General features: G+C 39.5%; 1 protein-coding gene and 1 long non-coding RNA gene across 10 annotated transcripts in view; both read left to right on the top strand.

The window, feature by feature from the left end:
* adgrb1a (adhesion G protein-coupled receptor B1a) overlaps positions 1–22391 on the top strand; it is a 219712-nt gene that overhangs the window by 151997 nt on the left and 45324 nt on the right. For all 9 annotated transcript variants that reach the window (XM_085472900.1, XM_085472895.1, XM_085472892.1 and 6 more), the window contains one exon: positions 13423–13549. In XM_085472900.1, the coding sequence (XP_085329026.1) occupies positions 13423–13549 (127 nt within the window). The remainder of the gene's footprint in view (positions 1–13422; positions 13550–22391) is intronic.
* On the top strand, positions 14394–15545 carry LOC146697958 (uncharacterized). Its single transcript, XR_014922948.1, has 3 exons — positions 14394–14561; positions 14888–15071; positions 15253–15545. It is a non-coding gene; the product is annotated as an uncharacterized LOC146697958 (long non-coding RNA).

A 22391-nucleotide genomic window follows, 5' to 3' on the forward strand; every position in this document is an offset into this window, starting at 1 on the left:
CATTCTTTGTGGCATGGATTCAGTAGGACGTGTAGGACATTTCAGATGTCATGCAATTTAATTCCTGAGAGATTTGGGGCCATATTGAAATTAGAGCATTAGGCAGTTGCTGAAGATTTTCAGCTGCACATCCATGATGCATTCCACCACAACCAAAGATGCTCTATGGAGGCTATTTGAGAACAGTGAACTCACCGTTGTGTTCAAGAAAGCAGTTTGAGACAATTTAGCTTTGTAGCCCCAGTTTGCTTTGTGGCATCTGGTGTTGCTCATCTGCTTCAGGGTTTTACATGCATCAGAGATGCTCTTATGCATATCTTTGTTGTAATGAGTGGTTATTATTGCCTTCTTTCCAGCTCAAAGCAGTCTGTCCCTTCTAATTTGATCTCTGACATCAAAAAGCCATTTTTCAGCAGAAACTAACACTCATTGGATACTATCCCAGTAGATAAGCAGTTTCTGAAATAATCAGACCAGCCCTCTGGCACCAACAACCATACCATATTCAATGTCACCTGAATCGCCCTTCTTGGTTTGAACTCCCACAGATCTATAGGCCTAAATTCAGAGTCCATGCTCTGAGATACTTGTGTTAAACAGCAGCTGAACAGTACTTAACACATTGGCTGGTTATTGTATGTATACACCTATATATGTGAATATTTTTTATGGTGAAGCTTTAAGATAATCTGAAGCTAAAGAAGAAGAATATCCATCCATCTCCCCCCCCAACCCAAGGGAGGTACTCTGGGGAAATAATGACCAAAATGAACAATTATGTCATTATTTACTAAGATCTTTTTTGTTTTTTAATGTTATTCTGTGATTGCTCAGGTCTTTTCACTAACCACATGGACCCTCTGTTTCCATTTCTTTGACACATTTTACCACAGCTAACAGTGACAAGTTATCATAAATTTTACTATATTTCTGAAAATCTCTACTATACTCCAACTTTTAATCCATATCTGGGAAACGTAGGCTTTGGTGAATGATTTAGAGCCCAGAATGTGAACGTTGCGCATTGTTTGCATATTATTATTATTATTAAAAACTAATTAAAAAAACAAACTGCATCACCCAGTTACAAGCTATGCCATGTATTAAAATCAGACCCGCATGCATAGTAATACATGGCACCTAAGTCAAGTCATTAGAGAGGCCATGCTCCCTCTGAAGTTCTTTGGCTAGGCACAGTGTTTTTAATCTTGACAAAGTCAGTGAGCTGCTCCCCAGTGGAAGGTGCTGAGTATGCTGGACAGCTTGGTTGCTCTTGTCTGGGACAACATTAACCCAGTGCTATCACTGCTACGACACTGATGTAGCGTGTGGAAAATTAAAAGTGTCGCTCACTGCTTTCCTCCCTCTCGCAACCCACGCACAGTTATCAACATGAACGATAGTGAGCAGCTCAGAGTCTACTGAGAGAGGAGAGAGTGTGGAGGAAAGAGAACGAATAAAAGATACATATTGAACAGTTCGGTTTTACAACCTCTACGGGCAGATTCAAAGCAGTACTCATTTGTTCCTTGTCTTAAATGCCCTATTTGTTTAAGACTGGAAAATACAAAGAAACTATGTGAGCACTGAAAGACAGATGTGGACAGGGAGGAGGAAAGAGTCGAACATTTTGTAGCCTTATTGCAATGCAGGTTTGGATATTTGCATTTAGATGGGTGTATAAACTTGTGTTACAGAGACAGAGAGCAGAACATTCATCGCCTCAGTCAAGGGATAAAAATAATTTTGGTTTGGTGTGTAGAAACCTGGGGCAAAATAAACACGAAAGCACACGCAGATTATTTTGCCAAGTCTTATTCCCAAACCGATTTTAAAGGAAAGTATACATATTAATATGACGGTATTTTGCAATAATTTTCTGAACAGCTTCTTAAATTGATTATTTCCCCTGCCAAAAAAAGACATTTTCAGTTCATGGAAACAACTTTTCTTATTAAAATAATCCTGCTTCTTTCTCTAAATAATTGTATTTTTATGCACGAAAGTCAGTGCCTCCTGTGCAGAATTTCTGTTCCCAGTTTTCACACAGCCCTGAAACTAAATTTGTTTAGGCCAAATTCTTATGTTATGAATGCAAGCTTTAATGTGATAAATAGTGGTACATTTTTATCTGTCTAATATCTACTCAAAACCAGCATCTATAAGAGTTTTATTTTGACCAAACTGATCATAATCACCTCGTAGATATCGCCATATTCAGCAAGCTTAAATGACGACAGAGACAAAAGCAGGAACACAGAAAGGACAAAAGAATCCAATCTTGTGGTGTTTGGGTGCGGGGTTGGGGGAAGAGACGTTCTATGCGAAATTAAAATCTATCTAGGACAGGAGCTATGATTAATGACTTAATATTTGGGAGAGAAATTGGAATATGAGGAGACGTCCTTGTCATGTTGATAAGAGCGTTGAAGCTGCCTGGGCCTTCACTTGCATCAGGCTTCAATCTCCTGGAATCAATAACAAGAACATCAGCAGTCTCTGTCTCCCTGTCTCACACATGTTGGCATTAATACTACTTTGTTTACAGTATACGTTTTCCTGATGTGCTATAAATACTAAATATTAATTGGCATCAGAATAATATTGCCGTGAATGGCAGCTCAGACACTCTGCCAGTGATACACACTGTTCACTGTATTCTCCTGTTTGTATAGCTTTTCTATAAAGTGGAGTGGGGCAGGTGGACTTTCAAAAAAAAAACTGAGCATCTTCTTTGTCAATTAAAATTATTATTTTCTTTGTTCTTTGGCTTTCAAGACCCTGGAGAGCATTTAATTAAAAATGAAAAGGCATTACTTATTTTCTTATTGCAATATCGCCATGCTTATTGTTATAGTGTTATTTTCTGGGGGAAGGATAAGAGTTAAAAGGTTGTTGGACCTCAGAGGGTTGAATAGGCTGGCCAACTGGGAGCGTACAAAAAAGGCATTGAGGAAGATACAAGTTTATCTGTCTGTATCTGAAAGCCCCACAGGATCTTTGCTCAGGCATTCTCTACCAATCTAACGAGCATATCCCATTTTGATCTCAGCACTTCCAAGCCATACTCATACTCTACTATGCCAGACGCTTGGTTATGGCATTCCATTTATGGCCCGCCTGCTCCAAACTTGCGTCTTATCGTTATGTGTGAGATTGTCCCAGGGGCGTCTCTGCACCGCATTCACCTGGGGTTCTGGTGTGGTAGATCCCAGCCTCTATGATTTTTGTGCTCAGAGCTTGTTCCTTTGATGCATGATTAGTGGCTCAGCTATATTTCAGTCCACCTTTGTCTAGTCACTAGTAGGATTTCTCAATATCAGCCACTTCTTCTGTCTGCCGGTGTTAAATACTGTGCAGGGGCCAGTCCTTCTATGATTGCAGGGGCCAGTCCTTCTATGATGGTTCCTCTTCTCTTTTTGGTTTCTGCTACCTGAGATATTCATTAAGTATATTGTCTTGATGTAAGTGGCTTCCTATCTCTTCCTTTGGCCAGCTTATTATCCCAGCAGGGTATCTCATCACCGGCCTCTTCATGGTTCCCATTTGCCTATGGGATTCCCAGGACAGCTGTTTCCTTCGGGTATTGCAATCCCCTCAGTTCTGACTACCTTCCCTGTCTTTGTTACCATACGACTACACTTCTCCAGTCCCAGTGACATTCCCTTCTGTAGATCCTAGTGGATCAGTGAAGGTGACTGATGATTGCTCTATTCCGCAGTTGGTATCCATAGCCAGGCTTGTCAGTGGTTTCACTGAGGGGTTTCAGGCCATTATAGAAAAGCAATGGGAACAGAGCATCCTTTTGGTAGATCTGCACTTGATAGTGACTTTTGTAACTGGCCAAAGTTGGCCTTTAGTGTTTTTTGCCACATCCCCATGAGTTCTTGATAAAGGCTCTTAGGGTCATGTTGATCTTTTATAATTCTAGGCATTGCATGAGTCATAGGCTCTTTTTTTAGTCAATCCAGGCAGTGCACAGGGGACAGAGAGAGAGAGAGATTTATCTACAAGGAAACTGTCTTTCGTAGGGTTATGTGTTATTGTGTGCCACACAGTAAGCTTATTTCCTGAGCGTTTTCTGACAGTCAGAACTTCATCCCACATGTGAATGTTGTGGGTTTCAATTGGCTTGTTAGAAGTTTGCAGAGGCGTTGAGTGAGAAAAGTGTCTTTTCACTGTCAACCAGATTTAGAGGAAACATCTTTTTCAAGATATCTTTGCAATGACCTGTGAAGGCAGCTTTCCAGCTTTCAATTTCCCACCAAATCTCAACTTTTGCTTTGAGAAGTCAACAGTCTTTCAGTGTCTTTTCACAGAAGTTTTGCCTGAGAGGGAAATAGGTTGAAAAAAAACACGTGTCTAGTAGTCTACAGGGAGTGCAGAATTATTAGGCAAGTTGTATTTTTGAGGAATAATTTTATTATTGAACAACAACCATGTTCTCAATGAACCCAAAAAACTCATTAATATCAAAGCTGAATGTTTTTGGTAGTAGTTTGTAGTTTGTTTTTAGTTTTAGCTATTTTAGGGGGATATCTGTGTGTGCAGGTGACTATTACTGTGCATAATTATTAGGCAACTTAACAAAAAACTAATATATACCCATTTCAATTATTTATTTTTACCAGTGAAACCAATATAACATCTCCACATTCACAAATATACATTTCTGATATTCAAAAACAAAACAAAAACAAATCAGCGACCAATATAGCCACCTTTCTGTGCAAGGACACTCAAAAGCCTGCCATCCATGGATTCTGTCAGTGTTTTGATCTGGTCACCATCAACATTGCGTGCAGCAGCAACCACAGCCTCCCAGACACTGTTCAGAGAGGTGTACTGTTTTCCCTCCTTGTAAATCTCACATTTGATGATGGACCACAGGTTCTCAATGGGGTTCAGATCAGGTGAACAAGGAGGCCATGTCATTAGTTTTTCTTCTTTTATACCCTTTCTTGCCAGCCACACTGTGGAGTACTTGGACGCGTGTGATGGAGCATTGTCCTGCATGAAAATCATGTTTTTCTTGAAGGATGCAGACTTCTTCCTGTACCACTGCTTGAAGAAGGTGTCTTCCAGAAACTGGCAGTAGGACTGGGAGTTGAGCTTGACTCCATCCTCAACCCGAAAAGGCCCCACAAGCTCATCTTTGATGATACCAGCCCAAACCAGTACTCCACCTCCACCTTGCTGGCGTCTGAGTCGGACTGGAGCTCTCTGCCCTTTACCAATCCAGCCACGGGCCCATCCATCTGGCCCATCAAGACTCATTCTCATTTCATTAGTCCATAAAACCTTAGAAAAACCAGTCTTGAGATATTTCTTGGCCCAGTCTTGACGTTTCAGCTTGTGTGTCTTTTTCAGTGGTGGTCGTCTTTCAGCCTTTCTTACCTTGGCCATGTCTCTGAGTATTGCACACCTTGTGCTTTTGGGCACTCCAGTGATGTTGCAGCTCTGAAATATGGCCAAACTGGTGGCAAGTGGCATCTTGGCAGCTGCACGCTTGACTTTTCTCAGTTCATGGGCAGTTATTTTGCACCTTGGTTTTTCCACACGCTTCTCACGACCCTGTTGACTGTTTTGAATGAAACGCTTAATTGTTCGATGATCACGCTTCAGAAGCTTTGCAATTTTGAGACTGCTGCATTCCTCTGCAAGATATCTCACTATTTAGACCACACCCCTTCTCATTACAGAGATGCACATCACCTAATATGCTTAATTGGTAGTAGGCTTTCGAGCCTATATAGCTTGGAGTAAGACAACATGCATGAAGAGGATGATGTGGACAAAATACTCATTTGCCTAATAATTCTGCACTCCCTGTATATAGTCTATAGTCTAGCTAGATTATTTGTCCAGTAGTTATTATTTCTCTGCTAACACATTCTCCATTTCTCCATAAAATATGGAAATTATTTTCTGTGCTGAAAAAAAGAAAATGTAACCAGAAACTAGACTGGTGCCTATATCTGACCAGACTGGAACTGAAAACAAAACTAAACAGCTAATAGTCTGAAGATTTTTGGAATGAAAGAGCATTTTATGTTTTAATTGTGCAATATATCCAAAAAACAAAACAAAACAAACAAAAAAAACCTTTAGCTTTACCTTCAAACATTCACAGCAACACAGGAGAAAAGATTTTATTTCTTTTTCTTTTTTAAATCAGAGGAAAGAGCTTTTAGTGTGTTGGCTAAACATTGTTTACCAGACTGTAGCCAATAAACACTAACCTTGCTTTTGACCATACAAATCAACCCTGCCGTCTCAGTTAATTTACAGAGTTGATGCTGATGTTGAGCAGCTGCCTCAATTCATCAGAGATGTTGGGCTGGAGTTTTCATCAATTACTGTAATACAAGGGAAGGTGAAGATTAGTGGATAGGGGTAGGCAGCATATTTATTTACATGTGTCTCTGAATAGAAAGAGACTGCATTACAGGGAACACACTGTTGTGTTTATAGTCAGAACATGCTAATCAAGCGTGTTCTAAGCATGCCAGCCTGTGTATGGCATGTATATGGTCTGTATAGATTATCATCATCATCATTTATTTATATAGCACTTTAAAAACACACCTGGTAGACGAAAGTGCTGTACATTACTAATATGCACATAGTAATAAAACCAGACATAGCAATAAAAAAAAACAAATAAAATAAAAATGTTAGTTACCCACAGAGTTAAAAGCCAGGGAGTAAAAATAGGTTTTTAATAATGATTTAAAAACTGGCACTGATGTAGCCTGTCTAATATGGAGAGGAAGGTTATTCCAAAGCATCGGCGCTGCAACAGAGAAGTTTCAGATTAGATCTTTTACTTCTTAAATTTTTTATTAATTGGCCACTTAAGACACCACAACAAGTACAACCACAAATGTTATTGACACCAGATCCAGTTGTTATGTGAACATATCAACAAGAAGTAGCCTGAAGACACAGATGTAACCTAAACCATTTTGAAGCTCTGTGTTGTAATCTGCACTGCTATCTGATATGCAGCTCCCAAGAAATGTAAATGCACATTGTGTTAACGTGGCTGTACAGGTATAAACATTAGCAATGACACTGCCGTCTGTGCAGATCCCAGAGTTGTATTTTTTTTGTCATATATCACAAATGTTTTTTTTCCCTATTATTCAGTTTTTAAAACCTTGTTATTCTTCATAATGTCACGTTATTGTTTTCTGTTTCTGACTGTTAATCCAGTCAGAAGTACCCAGTTTTGCCTATTCACTTTTAATAAATGGAAGTATTTAATTTTCAAATTTTTGCCGTGGCTCCTCAGTTAAAGTATTATGCAGTATCAATAAGGGTAAGGACGCTCTGTCAGTTATTTTGAAGAATGACTCCACTGCTGCATTCATCATGGTGATATGGAACGTCCCAGCCTGGAAGTTATCAGAACATTGGAAACACCACCAGATCTACCTGAGACAGTTGGGGTGTACCCTGGTTATGCCACACATGAAAAGGAGAGTTGATGCTGCTACATTGTTAGCCCTAATCCAATCACCAATGACCTCCTGGGAGTGAGGAAAACTCTCCTTGCTTATGTGACTGTCTAATACTCTGCTGGACAACCTACTTGAAGTGTTATTGTTACCTTTGGTACTGAAACAAATACAGCAAGGTAACAACTGTTTGTTCCTCCGTTCACAGCCAGTATGCCCCGAGTATAGCATGGAGCACAGTTGTGTGCTATAAGTGCCTGTAGTTTATACTTAGCTTTAGTTGGTTTTAGTTATTTCCAGTCCCACTGCAATTGTAGTGAGAGTTTGATTGGCATTGCAACCAAGAAGTCTAATTTGTTCCTGGTGGCTGACAATCTCTATTGTCTTGGCAATCAGGGAACAAAGAAAATAATATGGAACGGTTACAGCCTATGATAGCTTAGTCCTCAGAGGTTTAAGCTAATGTATCCACTGCTGTGAAAAATGCCCTACCTTCCTAATTTCTTATTCTGTTCCATAGTTGTCACACACACGTGTTTCAAATCATCAAACAAATTTTAATATTAGACAAATACAACCTGAGTATGTACAAAACATAATTTTCTAATTATTTGATTCATCAAGGGAAAATAGCTATTTGAAGCTATCTGATGTAGTGTGAAAAAGTAACTGCCCTTTTACCTATCAGCTGGTTGTTGATGGTTCTTGTGAGCAACAAGAACTATAGTCAAGCATAGTCAACTATAGTGAACTGTCAATGAAATTGAACTCAGCTCTCCAAATAATGTAGTAAATCACAGGTAAATTTAATTTTATGTAGCAAATCAATTCCATTGTACCAAGGGAGCAATTACTTTTTCTCCCAGAGCCAATTAGGTTGGAACTTGCAGGACCTGTGATAAACTTTCCAGCAAATGACTGAAGACATTACCAGTGAGAGTGAAGAACACCATTAACTTACATATGACTAGTAGATACAGTAGAAGGTCACCTGGCTGAACTGGAGCCAGGAATGTCTGCGAATGACCAGCTGGCACCTTCAAAGTGATCCATCCAAGTTGTACACAACTTTGGAAACCCTCATTCATCTACTGTCTTGTGTTGCTCGCACATTAGCCTCCAGAACAGCTTAATTTTTGCATAGAATGGAATGGAATCTAGTATGGACTGAGATCTGGTATCTGTGACAATCACAGATTTGTCTTCCTTTAATGAGTCAACTGTACAATAAATATTCCACAAAAAAAAGAGAGAGAGAAACAAGGCTGCATTTTGGCCACATGCTAAATGCGCACAGTTAAAGAGAGATGTTTAAAATCAGAAATAAACTCTCTCGCAGACATTTGTGGCTTACAGTGTGTCTGTTATTGTATGGCAAATAGGTATGCTGAATAAATTCCAATAAAGTGAAAGGACAAATGAGAGTGTGAGAGAGAGAGAGAGAGAGAGAGAGAGAGTGTGTGTGTGTGTGTATTTGTTTGTTTATGTGTTAGCTTCAGGAGGTGACTCAGTGCTGACATTAGCACATCACCTCTAACAGAAATCCAATATATTAGGAATGAGTGCAGTTTCTTTGTGCAGATGATGTGATTAAGTCTTTCTGTGAGCCGCACCATGGCCTGCGGACAGTTTTGCCCCCACTGTCTAATTGGATAATTTAGGTGCTGGTCCAGCAGCCCTGCATGGAACAGTGTCCTCTGCCAAGAACTGGCCACATGGATAGTAAGGTGAATGCCAGCATTAAGAAAATATAGTGTGCTTTTACAAGGATGATCTATGTAGGAGCAAAATCTGGTTCTGGACAGTTCAGCAAATAGCTACATTTTTAAAATGTCTACATGACAAATAATATTATTTTATTTATGCCCTAAAGTAGGTACCTGAACACCAGACCTAATGGTGTTGCAAGTATTTAAGGGTTGCCGTAATTAGGTCTAGTGTAAGGGTTATTTTAGTTCTACTGAATGCAGCTGAATGCACGTGGGGGTACATGACAAACAGTGAAAATATGATGATGATGATAACATTTGGTTTGTCTCACAATTGTATGTTTGTTTTCATTATTACTGAATGAGGAAGATGTTGTGTTTGTATATAAACACAATGGCTCGTTGTTAGGCACACTTTAATGTTAAAGTGATTACATCACACTCTTCCACTTCTTCTCTAACCTCCTCATTTGCCTGTTTCACAGTGGCATCTCTGGCCTAAAGGAGTAATAGCAACCATAAAAGCACAGTACATTCAGATTCAGTCTACATAAGCTTGTACACACAACAGAAGCCGTGGTTTTGAGAATTCCATTTCACAAGGAAAGGCAGAGCTACCACCAAGTGACAAAAGCCCAGTTTCAGTATGAGGGATAAGCAACTTATATCTATGGGAACTTTTCAGCTACGCAATCATCTGTCAGAACATGTGTCGAAAAGATGAGATCAGCATTATTTAGGACTAATTTAACTCCCAGTTATACTGCGATTAAGACCATCTTTTCCTAAGCAATGCAACAAATTAACAGGTTATCACATTAAACCACAATTTACCTAAGCACAATCAACATCCATCAGCATCTTCTCAGGAAAAAATACATTTATTATATAACTGGGTGTTAAGTCACACATTGAAAGTAGTCCTGATCACATTTTGTGGACATATGCTGTGCCAGCTATTGTGCCTTATTGTGCCTCTGTCTGTACACCGGATCTGACAAGGAAAGAAAACAAACACGGGGGACAGTGACAGTCAGCTGGTCATCCTGGTGAACCACCAGTGAACCTGACTCAAACACTCTCCTCCACACGGTCCCCATTTATAAAGTTCTCTGCAAACAAAAACATTACTGCTAACTAGTGGCTTTTCCCCTTTCAGAGTAGCTAGGCAACACTGAAGAACCACTTTTTGCTTGGGGGAAAAAAAGTGAAACTGAACAATCTTTCCTCAGTTTTTAACATAAAAACTTTTTGCTGCAACACCAAAGTGATCCCCACAAACTCCTTTTTAATATCAACTTCCTTGTTTGCCATTTAGTTGCCACTAACCGACCCAGTGACGTCATATTCTGTACTCACACAAAATGGTGCTACTTGTGCTCTAATAACTGTAACTTAAAACACTTATTTTTTTTAAATCCAGCTTTAACCTCCTAAGACCCAAACGCTTTCATAGCGTGCATCTTTTATTTCTCTTTGATATTTGGCTGACTGGGACCTGATGAATGTAAAAACAAAGAATTACCTGATTTTTTTTTTTTTACCTGATCTTTGTTTCTGATAAAAATGACATCCACATATGAGGACATTCACTTAAAATTTATAAATTTAAATACAAAGAAATGAACAGTTTCTAATATTTATGGTACTTTTATTTCATTGGGGAGAGAATATCAACTCAAAGTAAAACCAAAAAAACACATTACATGTAAGTTCTAAATTGATTTGTATGCTATTGAGTGAAATTAGTATTTAATCCTCAAGGAAAACATGACTTAGTTGGCAGGTTTTCAGGAGGGATTTTGGCCTTTCTTTACAGAAATGCTACATGGAATGTTAAGAGGTAAAAAAAAGAAAAGAAAAATAACTTAAACAATCAATAATTATTGATATTGGTCTCAATTTATTTTCTGCCAATTGACAGCTGTAGTTTGGTGCTTGGTTTCCGTTCATCATTCTTAACATTCAGCTGCTTTTTCATCAGTTTGACTGTGTCTAAATTTCTGTGTGCACTGAAGCAGGGTAACATAAGGCTGGGCTTTGTCAGGAGCCTGGTCAAATGGAGTTTTGCTATCTAATTGCCAGAGATGTCAAATTATGAAACCGTGAAGCTAGAGTGTGTCAGACTGCTTTGATTTGACCAGCAAAACATCAGCCTTTTGACACTAGCATGTTCAAAATGAAAAATAAGTGGGTTGAGCTTGTGTGTCTCCCTATCCAACACGAGTGAGAACGTGTTGCCCTATCCTTCCCTGTGACATCATACAGAACCAAGAGTATAACTGTTAGAAACAGTGTTTGCAGTAGAAGAAACTTTAGATGTCAACAAATCCATAATCTCATACAGTCTTAAAAAGATGGAATTAACTGGTCAACTCAGCAACACTAAAAGGCCCAGACAAGAGAAAACTAAAGTGGATGATCACAGAATTCTTTCCAAGTTAAAATAACCCCTCCCACAACATTTAACCAAGTCAAGTCCACTTTCGAAGAGGTAAGTGTGTCATCAAAGTATTTAGTTAAGACACTTTCATCCTTTCAGGAATGTAAATACAGAGGTGTATATTAGACTTCACCTGAAAACATCTAAAAGAGCTCTGAAGAGCAGATCTCTTATATATTAAACCAAGATTTATTTGTAACAGAATGATAGGAGGAGAAAAATAGGGAGAGGAACAGCTCATGATCTGAAGCATACCATTATATTCTGTCAAACAAGGTGCAGGTAACATTATGCCATGGCCATTTTATGGTTGCTGTTGGATAAAAGTCCCTAACTTTTACTGCTAATGTGACTCTCAGGCTTGGTGCTTCAAATTGCGAATAGAAGTTGGAACCAAACCATACTGCTGAGCAACCCAAGAACCATTACAGGATTAAAAAGGATGGCAGAGAAACCCACAAACAAGCTGCTAAAAAAATAACTGATATATTTTAAGTTCACATTTAGAATAAATTTATTCCCAACACTTACACCAATGCCACTCTTTGCATATTTTTGCAGTATGATAGAATAACATATACATTTCTGTTTTTATGCTAGTGTAAAAAAAATTACTCTTGGTGTGCCCACCTGTACTCTATATCAGCTATTCCACATTAAAATACTTCGTCGCTACTACTTTACTGGCCCTTTTCCACAGCAGGCATTCTGAACAGCCATGGCAGGAAATAAGCAGGTGTAACTGATATACATGTAATGGTCAGTTTTCTTTCTTTATTTTTCTTTCTGCTTTGATCCGCTGTCAACTGTGAAGAGCTGTGACTCATTAATGTTACTGGGTTATGTTATGTTACAAAAGATGCAGTGGTATTGATCACTGGGCCAGATTTCCATGATAGTGGCACTGCTTTCTGCTCATGCTTTGGTGTACTTTTTAATAACAGGCTTTCAAATTGTATTATCGTTAAACAATAGGGCCAGAAAAAAGAAAAAAAAAACATTAACGCAGCAGGCATTCACTGTAGACAGGAATGAGCCGCAATATAACTTAATACAAACGTATTTCACGTTAGGTATTAAAATAATTCCAGTTGTTTCCAAACTTGCCACTGATCCACCGTCATAGGGCACTGATCGCTGTATTAATTAACAGCGATCTTGATCAACACGCCATGTTTCCATGTTTGCAGCGCTGCTTTCCCAGCATGCACCAGTTTCCCATCAGAAATTGCATAATTTGTTGCCTCTTTTTTATATGAGGCATGCATGGGAATTTTAACATTATGATAAAAAAAAAAATTACATTAAATAAAGAACTCTACTGTATATACATTGTGCATAGTACATATAGCACAATATTGTAATGGCTAATATTTAGCTCACTTGAAACAACACGTCACTATTAATATTATTATTATTATTTTTTTAATAATAATAATGATAATAATAAGGACAACGATGATAATAATGATAATGATCCCGAGTGGTTCAGATGTGAGTGTTGGCAGTGTGTTTCTGTAATGTGTCCGGGCTGAGAGCTGCAGCACGCCGCCTTGTAGCGCCTCATCGTCGCCTCCAGTCCGCTGTGTGCGCGTGCCTGCTGCAGCGGCAGAGATGTAAAGTGGATTAAAGAGCCGGGATAACGCGGTGGGATTTGAACCGCCGTTTTTTCTTTTTTCTTTGCTTTCTTTAATTTGCCGGGGCTCTCTTATATTCACCGCATCGCTTTTCTCTTTGTGCTTGTGTGTGTGTCTCTCTCTGTGTGTACGTGTGTGTGTGCGCGCGCGCGCGTGTTTCTCTCGTGCAGCTCCTCTCTGCTGGGATCCTGGTCTGCCAGGGGCTGCAAAACCGTGCTTGTCGACTCATTCAGAACCAAATGCTCTTGTGACAGACTGTCCACCTTCGCCATTTTAGCACGGCTAAATCCCGAAATGGTAAGTCCGACAACCTCCCATGACTTCCATAAAGGTATCGGAGACGGGATGTGTTTTTGTGGGGTTCTTTGAGAATGCATCAGCTGTTTCTTTTTTTTCTCTCTCTCTCTAAAGGGCGTCATTGTCATTACATATCAACAGATCCTCCCTCTTTCCCCCTCCTTCCTTTTCTATGTCTCGACATGCCAAAGCCATGCTGCAAAAGGTTATTAAAGGCTTGCCAAAAAAAGGATTTTATTTAGGGGGTGTCTTTACTTATGTGGCTGTTTATCTCTTCCAAGAGGAGGAGCAGCACCGTGCTAACCTGTGGTCTCTGCTCTCAGATATTCACACACATGACACCATGAGTAGGATTTCAAATCATGTTAGAGCTGATGATCATAACTGCATGCCCCTCAAATTCCACACCCCTCCTTAATTTTCTTATTTTAGGTAAACGCCAACAATTGGTGTTCACATTAGCATATTTTCCCATAATAGCCTGTCAGTTGTGTCTCCATGGTTATCACAGGCCCAGTGGAGAAGGTGCTGCATGGCAATTCCATAATCTGTACTACAACAACAAGCAGCAGGACACATTTTACCCAGACTTGGAGGTAAAGCAGGACACAGAACACAATGCCCTTCCATTGTGGCTGCAGCTGGGCTCAGCAGTCAGCTATGTGTCTTCAGAAATCCCAGCCGAATCCCAGTGACTCAAACGTGGCCCAGTTTCTGTGGGCACAGGGCTGTGTCTTTGTGGCAATTTTTCATTTAGACCGATTAGTTATTATTAGACTGGAAATTGCCTCAGAAGCAGTTTGTTCACTAGTTGCCCTGGTAACAACATGGGCACAGAGGCTTTCTTAAAGATACAGGAGGCAGCAGGCTGCCCGTCATGCTGCCTGAACAACTTAGAGAAAGAGGCTAAGCCAAGGGGAAGAGCTGAAAAAAAAACAGACTGGCTATAGCGCAGCCACCACGTATAAGTTAATTCAGGTTTTGATTGAACTGGGAAGAGCTGGGATGAAAGGTGCTGATGGAGTGTGGTTGTGGTTAGTTTAGCATAGCTTATTGATATTTAAAATTGTAATAGTAAACAAAAGTCATGTTGGTAGGTACCTTGGTTTGGGACTTGGTTCATGTGTGAAAGAGATTTTGAAAAAGTAGTAGTGCCCACTGGGCATGATTGGGCATGGATACTTGCTAACTAACTAACAGACTAATAATTAAGCACTGCTTGAGACGTGTAGTTCAAAGGCGAGAATAAGCAGGAGAGTCCTAGTGACTTTACATCTTACTGGTATCTTATCTTACTGGTACTTATATGGATGAGTAATTAAAACCTTTCTTTTATAGAGCTGTTATGAAAAGGGAAACCATTTCTTTTACAAGGACTGACCCTTGATGCCAGGACTTTTGATGCAAGGGTCATGTATCCAATGGAAGAAGTCCAGTTTTTGGTACTTAGACATTGATTGCATTTTTCTGATGCATCACAGCCAGTCCAGTAATGATAGAGATGCACGGTGTTGTTGACCAGGTAGAATTTTCACACTGGAACATCCATTAAATCGCAAGTTTTTGATAATGTCTTTTAAATCAGTTGAATCCTTTGTGTTCAGTAGAAATGTTTGACACTGCTATATTTTAATATAATATAATGAAATTGCTTTTCTTATTTTGTGGGTTTAATGATTCATGTTATATTGTAACTTGATCAGTACAGGGATCAAAAATGAGGACAATCTATTCGCTCCTCTCAACCTCCAGATGAGCCATTCAGTTATCTGGACAGGACCTTGGCTGAGGGAGGAGAGGAGGAAAAAGCAGGAGGTCATACCTTGATAAGTTACAAGCTGACACACTGGGCACAGTGCGAGTATGGAGCAAACCGTCTTGCTTAGGAAGAAACAGTAGAACAACAAAAAGGCCTTAACAGTCGATTGTTTTTTTGATATCCAAGTGTGTCTGTGGAGACATGTAAAAAATCGCTGTATAATATGTATTATCTGAATTAAACACATTGTAAAAATGAGCTTCCATTTTATTAATTTAGTCCTGGAAAAAGGACAAATAGTTTAAAAATCAGTTAATAATTTAAAACATTTAGTTAATCAACATGCCAAATATTCACTGTCCAACTTGTCAAATTTGAGAATTTGCTACTTTGTCATTAGAAATGTGCTATCTCTGAGTCTTAGACTTTCAGAATATATATAAAAATGTGAGAAAATTTGTTAAATTTGTGAGATAGTTATGTCTTTTTAACTTTTTATAGATAAAATAATCTCTATGTGTTTGCGTACGTAAAAATAGCACACCCTGTTTAAATGTTTTCAACGGTGTATAGGAGAGGTAATTGAAACCCTATGAAATTCATCTTTTATGCATAAATATTCAGCTGGAGATTTTTATGATTAATCTGGTAATATTTTTTCAAATAATTAACTGTTAGTTACTAAACAATTACAGCTATAATTAGAAATTGGGCCAAGAGCTCTCCTTTTAGCCCATAGACAGTTCTTAACCCCAAAATATTTATTTTCAAATCAGCGAGGCAAAGACAGTTAATCATTTTGTTGTTTTATTTTTTCCCTTAGTGGCATCAGCAGGCAGAAATTATAGGGGTGAAGAATAGTAATGACACTGAGGATCTGAGGTCATTTCTTTAGTCCTTCATTTATACCTTGAATTATGATGGCTGTGGACTGGTAGTCATTCTTGTTCTAGTTCTTTGCTTGTTTGCTTGAATGGCACATGGGTAGTTGGTGCATTAAAAACTAAAAGCCTGTAAACTCCTGAGAATTTTGTGGACACGTAAATTTGAAAGCTGACGGCCATCTGCAGAGAGCCTTGCACTCATTATCGATCTTAACTCCATTTCACATATGACATGGCTCTAGTAGTGAGGCAAGTTTCTTAACTCAGGCCATTAAACTACAATGCTACCACACGTACTGTAGATATTAGCTTTCTGTCTCTGGATTTATAGGTCATCTTTTAACACTTTTCTCAGTGCTGTGCCATATAATATTGTCTGTTATAACACAGGTATAATTATTATGTGATGTAAAACTTACAAAACTTACATTTCTGGATATCAGTGCTGCAACGACATCGTGCAGCGACAACCACGAGACAAGCTCGGAAACGTTGGGGAGCTTTTGATGACAATCTAGCATCTGAAAATGGAGCTACTTCAACATCCAATCAAGCATAGTTATTTTCAAAATAAGAACAGTTCCTAAAGGTGGAAACAACAAACATCTCTGACAATTCAGTCAAATGCAAGAATGAAATAAACGCAGCTGATGATGTGTGACCCAAAACTAAACAAATATCTCAGCTAAGCATCACTGAAGTACTCACTTGTTACCTTGCGTATGACAGGAAGTGCAAACAGTGGATGGAAATCACTGATGCATGACGGTAAAGGAGGGCTATAAGCAGCTAGTTAAAACACTCCACCCTATGATAATATTCCACACTCTCCTGAAAAGTTACCAGATAAAGATAATTTACTTTTCATATATAATTTACTTTAAGTGTTAAGCAGTCATGTAGCGTTATAGTTACTAATAGGTTGTAATATTTAATAATCAATATGTAATAAATTCACAGGAAACTACTACAACTACTTTTGTGTTTACATTTGGTATAAAGCTATTATTGCTCTATAATTCTGCTGCTGCTTCTTCTGGCACCTTAAAGCAATAGATTCAGACTTTCAATTAAGCAGTCTGTGATCAATGACAGTAACTCTTCAGAAAAGAAGGATGGAAAATGCCCTTCATTTTGTTTGCACTGCTAAATGTTGCTCCCTTTAATAAGCTGATAAAATGCTGGCAAAACACACGTTTTTAGGGCTTTTTTTCTATATTATTAGAAATAGTGTTGCAAATTTCTTTGAAATATTGTAATATAATGTAAAGGCTGTATTGTCCACCCCTGTTTCTCCCTCTATCATATGTCAATCATTAGTATCCTTCACTAGCACAAATCCTATTGCAGAATGGATGAGAATGGAAAACCAGTATAGAACTGGTTCCCAGTAGTTCAATACTCTGGAATTGTTAGATTCCGGTTATCAGTTCCACTTGCACTTGCGCTGCAGTCTGCTGATTTCAGTTTGTGTGCCAGAGGGGGAAATAATGGCATAGTCTACAGCAGCGGTCTTCAACCTTTTTTGCGCCACGGACCGGTTTATGCCCGACAATATTTTCACGGACCGGCCTTTAAGGTGTCGCGGATAAATACAACAAAATAAAACTAGTACCGGTACCGAAAAAAAGAAGATTTATTCATAACACACGCGAAAAGACCCAGAAAAACCGAGTTAACGATAAAAACGATAACAAAATAACGCTGAAAACCAATAAGAACCCTGAAAACGATACATTTCACACCTGAGCCTCAACTCATGCGGCCCGGTACCAAACGACTCACGGACCGGTACCGGTCCGAGGCCCGGGGGCTGGGGACCGCTGGTCTACAGTAGGGGTGCAACGATTCACAAAATTCACGGTTCGGTTCAGTTCGATACTTTGGTGTCACGGTTCAATATTTTTTCGATACAAAAACATGTTCATGCCTTTTTAATTTGTCATTTATTAAAATTATAAATATATATTTTAACTCAAAAGTACAGTTTTTAAATTTAATGTTGCTGAAACAACAAAATCGTCGATGACTAATTTTATAGTCGATGCGTTGTTTGAAGCTTTGTAAGATCCCAAAAGACCCAGGAATAAGTAGTAGGATTTAAGAGTGTAATAACGGACTGAAACAGAAGATGTTTGACTCAGTCAGCGCTCCAGATGAGTTAATTGATAATCGCGTTAGTTGCGCATTAACGCTGACAGCACAAAAAAAAAAAAATAGAGTCTAGGGCTGCCACGATTAGTCATCCCTGTCAGTGCACCCCAGGGTGGCTGTGGCTACAATGTAGCTTGCCATCACCAGTGTGTGAATGTGTGTGTGAATGGGTGGATGACTGGATATGTAAAGCGCTTTGGGGTCCTTAGGGACTAGTAAAGCGCTATATAAATACAGGCCATTTACCATTTTTACCATTTATCCCAAAAGAGTAAGAATAAGTAGTAGAGTGTAAGAGTGTAATAACAGACTGAAACAGAAGATGGCAGCACTGCATGTACAAGTATGCCAGCTGCCGTTAAACCCCGAAAAAGAAGAAGCAGTGTCCGGTATCGTAGCTGTGTCCAAATTCAGGAACCACATCCTCCTGTGCCCGCATTTGTAGGCTGATTACGTTACAGCGACATGACAAAGACTGTCCAAATTCAAAAACTCCGACAAATGCGGCCGACAAATGCGCCCTTCATTTCCCCAAATTGGAAGGATGGGTCGGGTGTATACTTCGTGGTCCAACCTATCCCAGAATTCATAGCGCGGCCCTGCTCAGTTTCCAACAATGGCGGCAGCTAATTAGTTTTAATATTACTCTTATTATTCTTTCTGGGTCACAAAATAAACGTTTAAGATATTTTCAGGCAATAATGTAGCTGTGTAAATTTCAAATATCTGCTCAGTTTATCAAGACACCACATATTTTCAAAAGCGCTCCGACGTTTTCCGAGACGTCTGTTACCCACTAGCTCGATAGCTAGCTGGGGTTCAAGGCTCACTAGAGCCGGTGAGAACACCGGACTCCCGGCAAATCGTTTTCAAACCCACCACCGTCTTTCGCTACTCAGGTTAAACATGATATATATAAGTCACTTAGATAACTTAAAAATGTTATTGTTTGGCTTTTTTCAGTATTTTATTTGTTCCTGAGTAAATTGTTTGGCTGAGATTAAAGTTATAGTTTTTACACAGCAGAATAAATGTCAAGCAGACAACTGATTATCAGAAGTGTGAGATGCTCGAGAATATACTCCGGTGTCCTGTTATATTTTAGATAGCAAGGAGCAGACGGCTGAGTTTATTAAACTCTGCCGAAACAATCTGCAAATTTCATTAAAATTTTATAAACTTGTCTTGTCTTTGTTTTTAGTTAGCACATACCTTAAACACTTAAATCTGTAAGCTAATGATAGTTATATAGTCCAATGGACGCATGATCTGATTAGTTGACTAATCGCAAAAATAATCGGTGACTAGTCGACTATCAAAATAATTGTTTGTGGCAGCCCTAATAGAGTCGCCAATTTGGGATTTCTTTGGCTTTAAACGAGATGAAAGAGGTAAACCTAAGGATGTAACCAAAGCGGTGTGTCACTTGTGCAGACGTATAGTGCGAGCAAAGTACTCAAACACGGCTAACTTGCATGAGCATGTACGTGTCCACCATCCGGCTGAGTATGCTAGGCTATCACCAGCTTCTGCAGCTCCATCAACAAGCATTTGGGCGCACTCTGAGGAGGGTGCATTTCACTCGCAGATGAAAGAGGGTGCAGTTAATTTTTTCCTGTTGACTGCTTCTATTAGCTCCATCATTAATAGCAAACTTATTCATGGGCAAATAAATAATTAAATTGCCCTTGTAAAAACTATCGGCGATAGGCTATCGTGCTGGCTATTGTTGATAGTCGATATATTCGTCCAATCGCCCAACCCTAGTGCATAGTGTTTCCCCTGGGTTGCTGCTGGTGTGTTTTTTTTTAAGCCTTGTTCCACACTTCCAGTTGTACTACAGGATGGTCTGAACTGCTATACTGTTTCCTGAGAGAGGATAAAGCCTTATGTTCGTATTATGTTTGTCACAATACAAAGAACATGTTGTGGTTGTGTTGGTAGTAGATGACTTACACTCTGTTCGCGATTTGATCATGTGTACTGCTCTTAGTATTATGGACCATGTTGGTCATTATTGGCTTTGTCTATGTTCATTAATCGGCAAATATAAAGTAGATCACTTAAAGAGCTTTCTTCTCCTGTTGGTACTTTTCCCCTGTTGCCGTCTAATGCTAATTTGGCCTTTAGTTTTGCTCTGTTCACATGTGTGACATAATGAATTAAGCTAATAATTACCAGTAAACTAATATTGGCATATCCTCAACGTGCTGCAGCCTCCCTGCAGCCTGCAACCACCTGTGCAGATGACAGGCTGTTTGAATTCTGTTGTTTCCAGAAAGCATTGTGTCTCCTAAGGAAAGCTAAATTCCCGCTTGTGCTTTTTCCAGAAATTTCAGCTTTTCTCATTTCTCATGCTCTTCTTTTTTCCCCTTTCCCCTATGTTCTATTATTTTGCGAGACAGCCACGGCCGCCATTCGAATTATTCCTGATGCAACACATAGCAGCTTCTAAATGGCCCAGCCTCTGTCTGCAGCTAGCCTTCTACAGCCTCAGCATGACAAATACCCCAACCTCCTTTTTTTCCTCTGTCCCCCCCCCCCCCTTGCTCCTCCCATACTTCCATCTCTTTCTTCTCTACCCCTCAGTCATTTCATCCCACCATTTTTCATTCTCTGATGTCGCATCACATTGTAGTTCTGCCTCTCTCCCTCTGCTTACTACATCATTTACTCTCTAGCTGCCACCTCTGGTGTGCGTTTTGCTCAGTCCAGCTTCACTGCAGACTTTTAGAAGGAAAAACAGGGAACAAATGCACTGCAGTCAAAGGCAAAGCCCTCTGAACCCAGTGTGCTACCATTGGTAGACCCGTGTGCAGTGTAGGGAGAGAGGATGAATGAATGTGCCTGTGCTGGTATCAACTGGATGCTATAAGCCTGGCCTCTAGTCGCAGTGACAAGCCTCACGTCAATTAGCCCATTGTAGGAGTAACAAATAGGTAGATAGTATGAGGGCTGTAGGCTGTTAGAGAGGCAGCATCTGTTGATGTTTTATCTATCAAGTGGAACTACAGTTATGGGAGTCATAGCTGTACTCTGATTTGCACATCAAGATGTCTTGTGGTCATATGAAAACCTAAAAATAAATAAATGGAAAGCAAATGATCTGATGATCGGTGAAAGAGAAACCTTCTGTGTTTTCATTTTTTGACTAAGCCACTTTTTTGTGATTGGTTTTCTAGCCAAGTATGTGCAGGTTTATTATCTATTTCCAGCATGAAGATAAAGTAGCATGTGTGCAGTGCAGTGAAAAAGCATTTATCTGATTTGTTAGCTTTTTGCATACTTGTCAGTGGTGTGTTTAAAGTCTGCTCATGTGGAATTATGTGGTCTGGCCATTTTCTTGTGGACAGGAATGCTCTCATCTGGACTCTGTGTGAGCTTTGGTACGAGGCAAGTTCTGTCGTTAGCTGAGGAAGAACTAAAAAGTTTGTCTGTCTCAGCAGACGCCTTTCTGTTTCACTGCACTTGTAATCTTTTTTTCTCCCACTTTGCTTTTAGAGAAGGAACTCACTGCAGTGCAGATTAATCAGAGGATTTAATTAACTTGGCCCCGGCACACACATCAAACCTGGAGACAAGACAGGCTATAAACTCAGCCAATTATCTTCTGCTAGAGGGGTGGGGGTAAATGTGATGGGGTTGGAAACCCCTCGCGTCCCGGTCCCCTCAGGTCCAGCCATCCTCCATCTGTGAGCAACTGCAAAGCCTTTTTTCACTGCTACTACTGCACCCTCATCTCACCTTAATCTTCTTCACCCGAACACAGCACAGCATTAGCGATGAGCTGTTCCAGCTACTGATCCAGCCACATTAGGTTTGGATGATTACTCCAGCAAATAACTTTGTATCTGTTATTAAAACGCATTCCCTTGCATATTCACTGAAGAGACCGCCTACCATGACGAAATGGGTGTACAATTGTTTCACTTCATTTCTGTTGAATCAAATTTGGAATTTTAGTGCAATCATAATAACGTCGGTGGGTATTGACTCTTTGCTGTAAATGTCTCTTCTTCCTAGAGCTTTTGGTTTATACCGACTA

The sequence above is a fragment of the Copadichromis virginalis genome, linkage group LG11 (assembly GCF_057382275.1).
Source record: "Copadichromis virginalis isolate Kocher_CV1m ecotype Utaka linkage group LG11, C_Virginalis_male_GT1.1, whole genome shotgun sequence".
Classification (NCBI taxonomy): Eukaryota; Metazoa; Chordata; class Actinopteri; order Cichliformes; family Cichlidae; genus Copadichromis; species Copadichromis virginalis.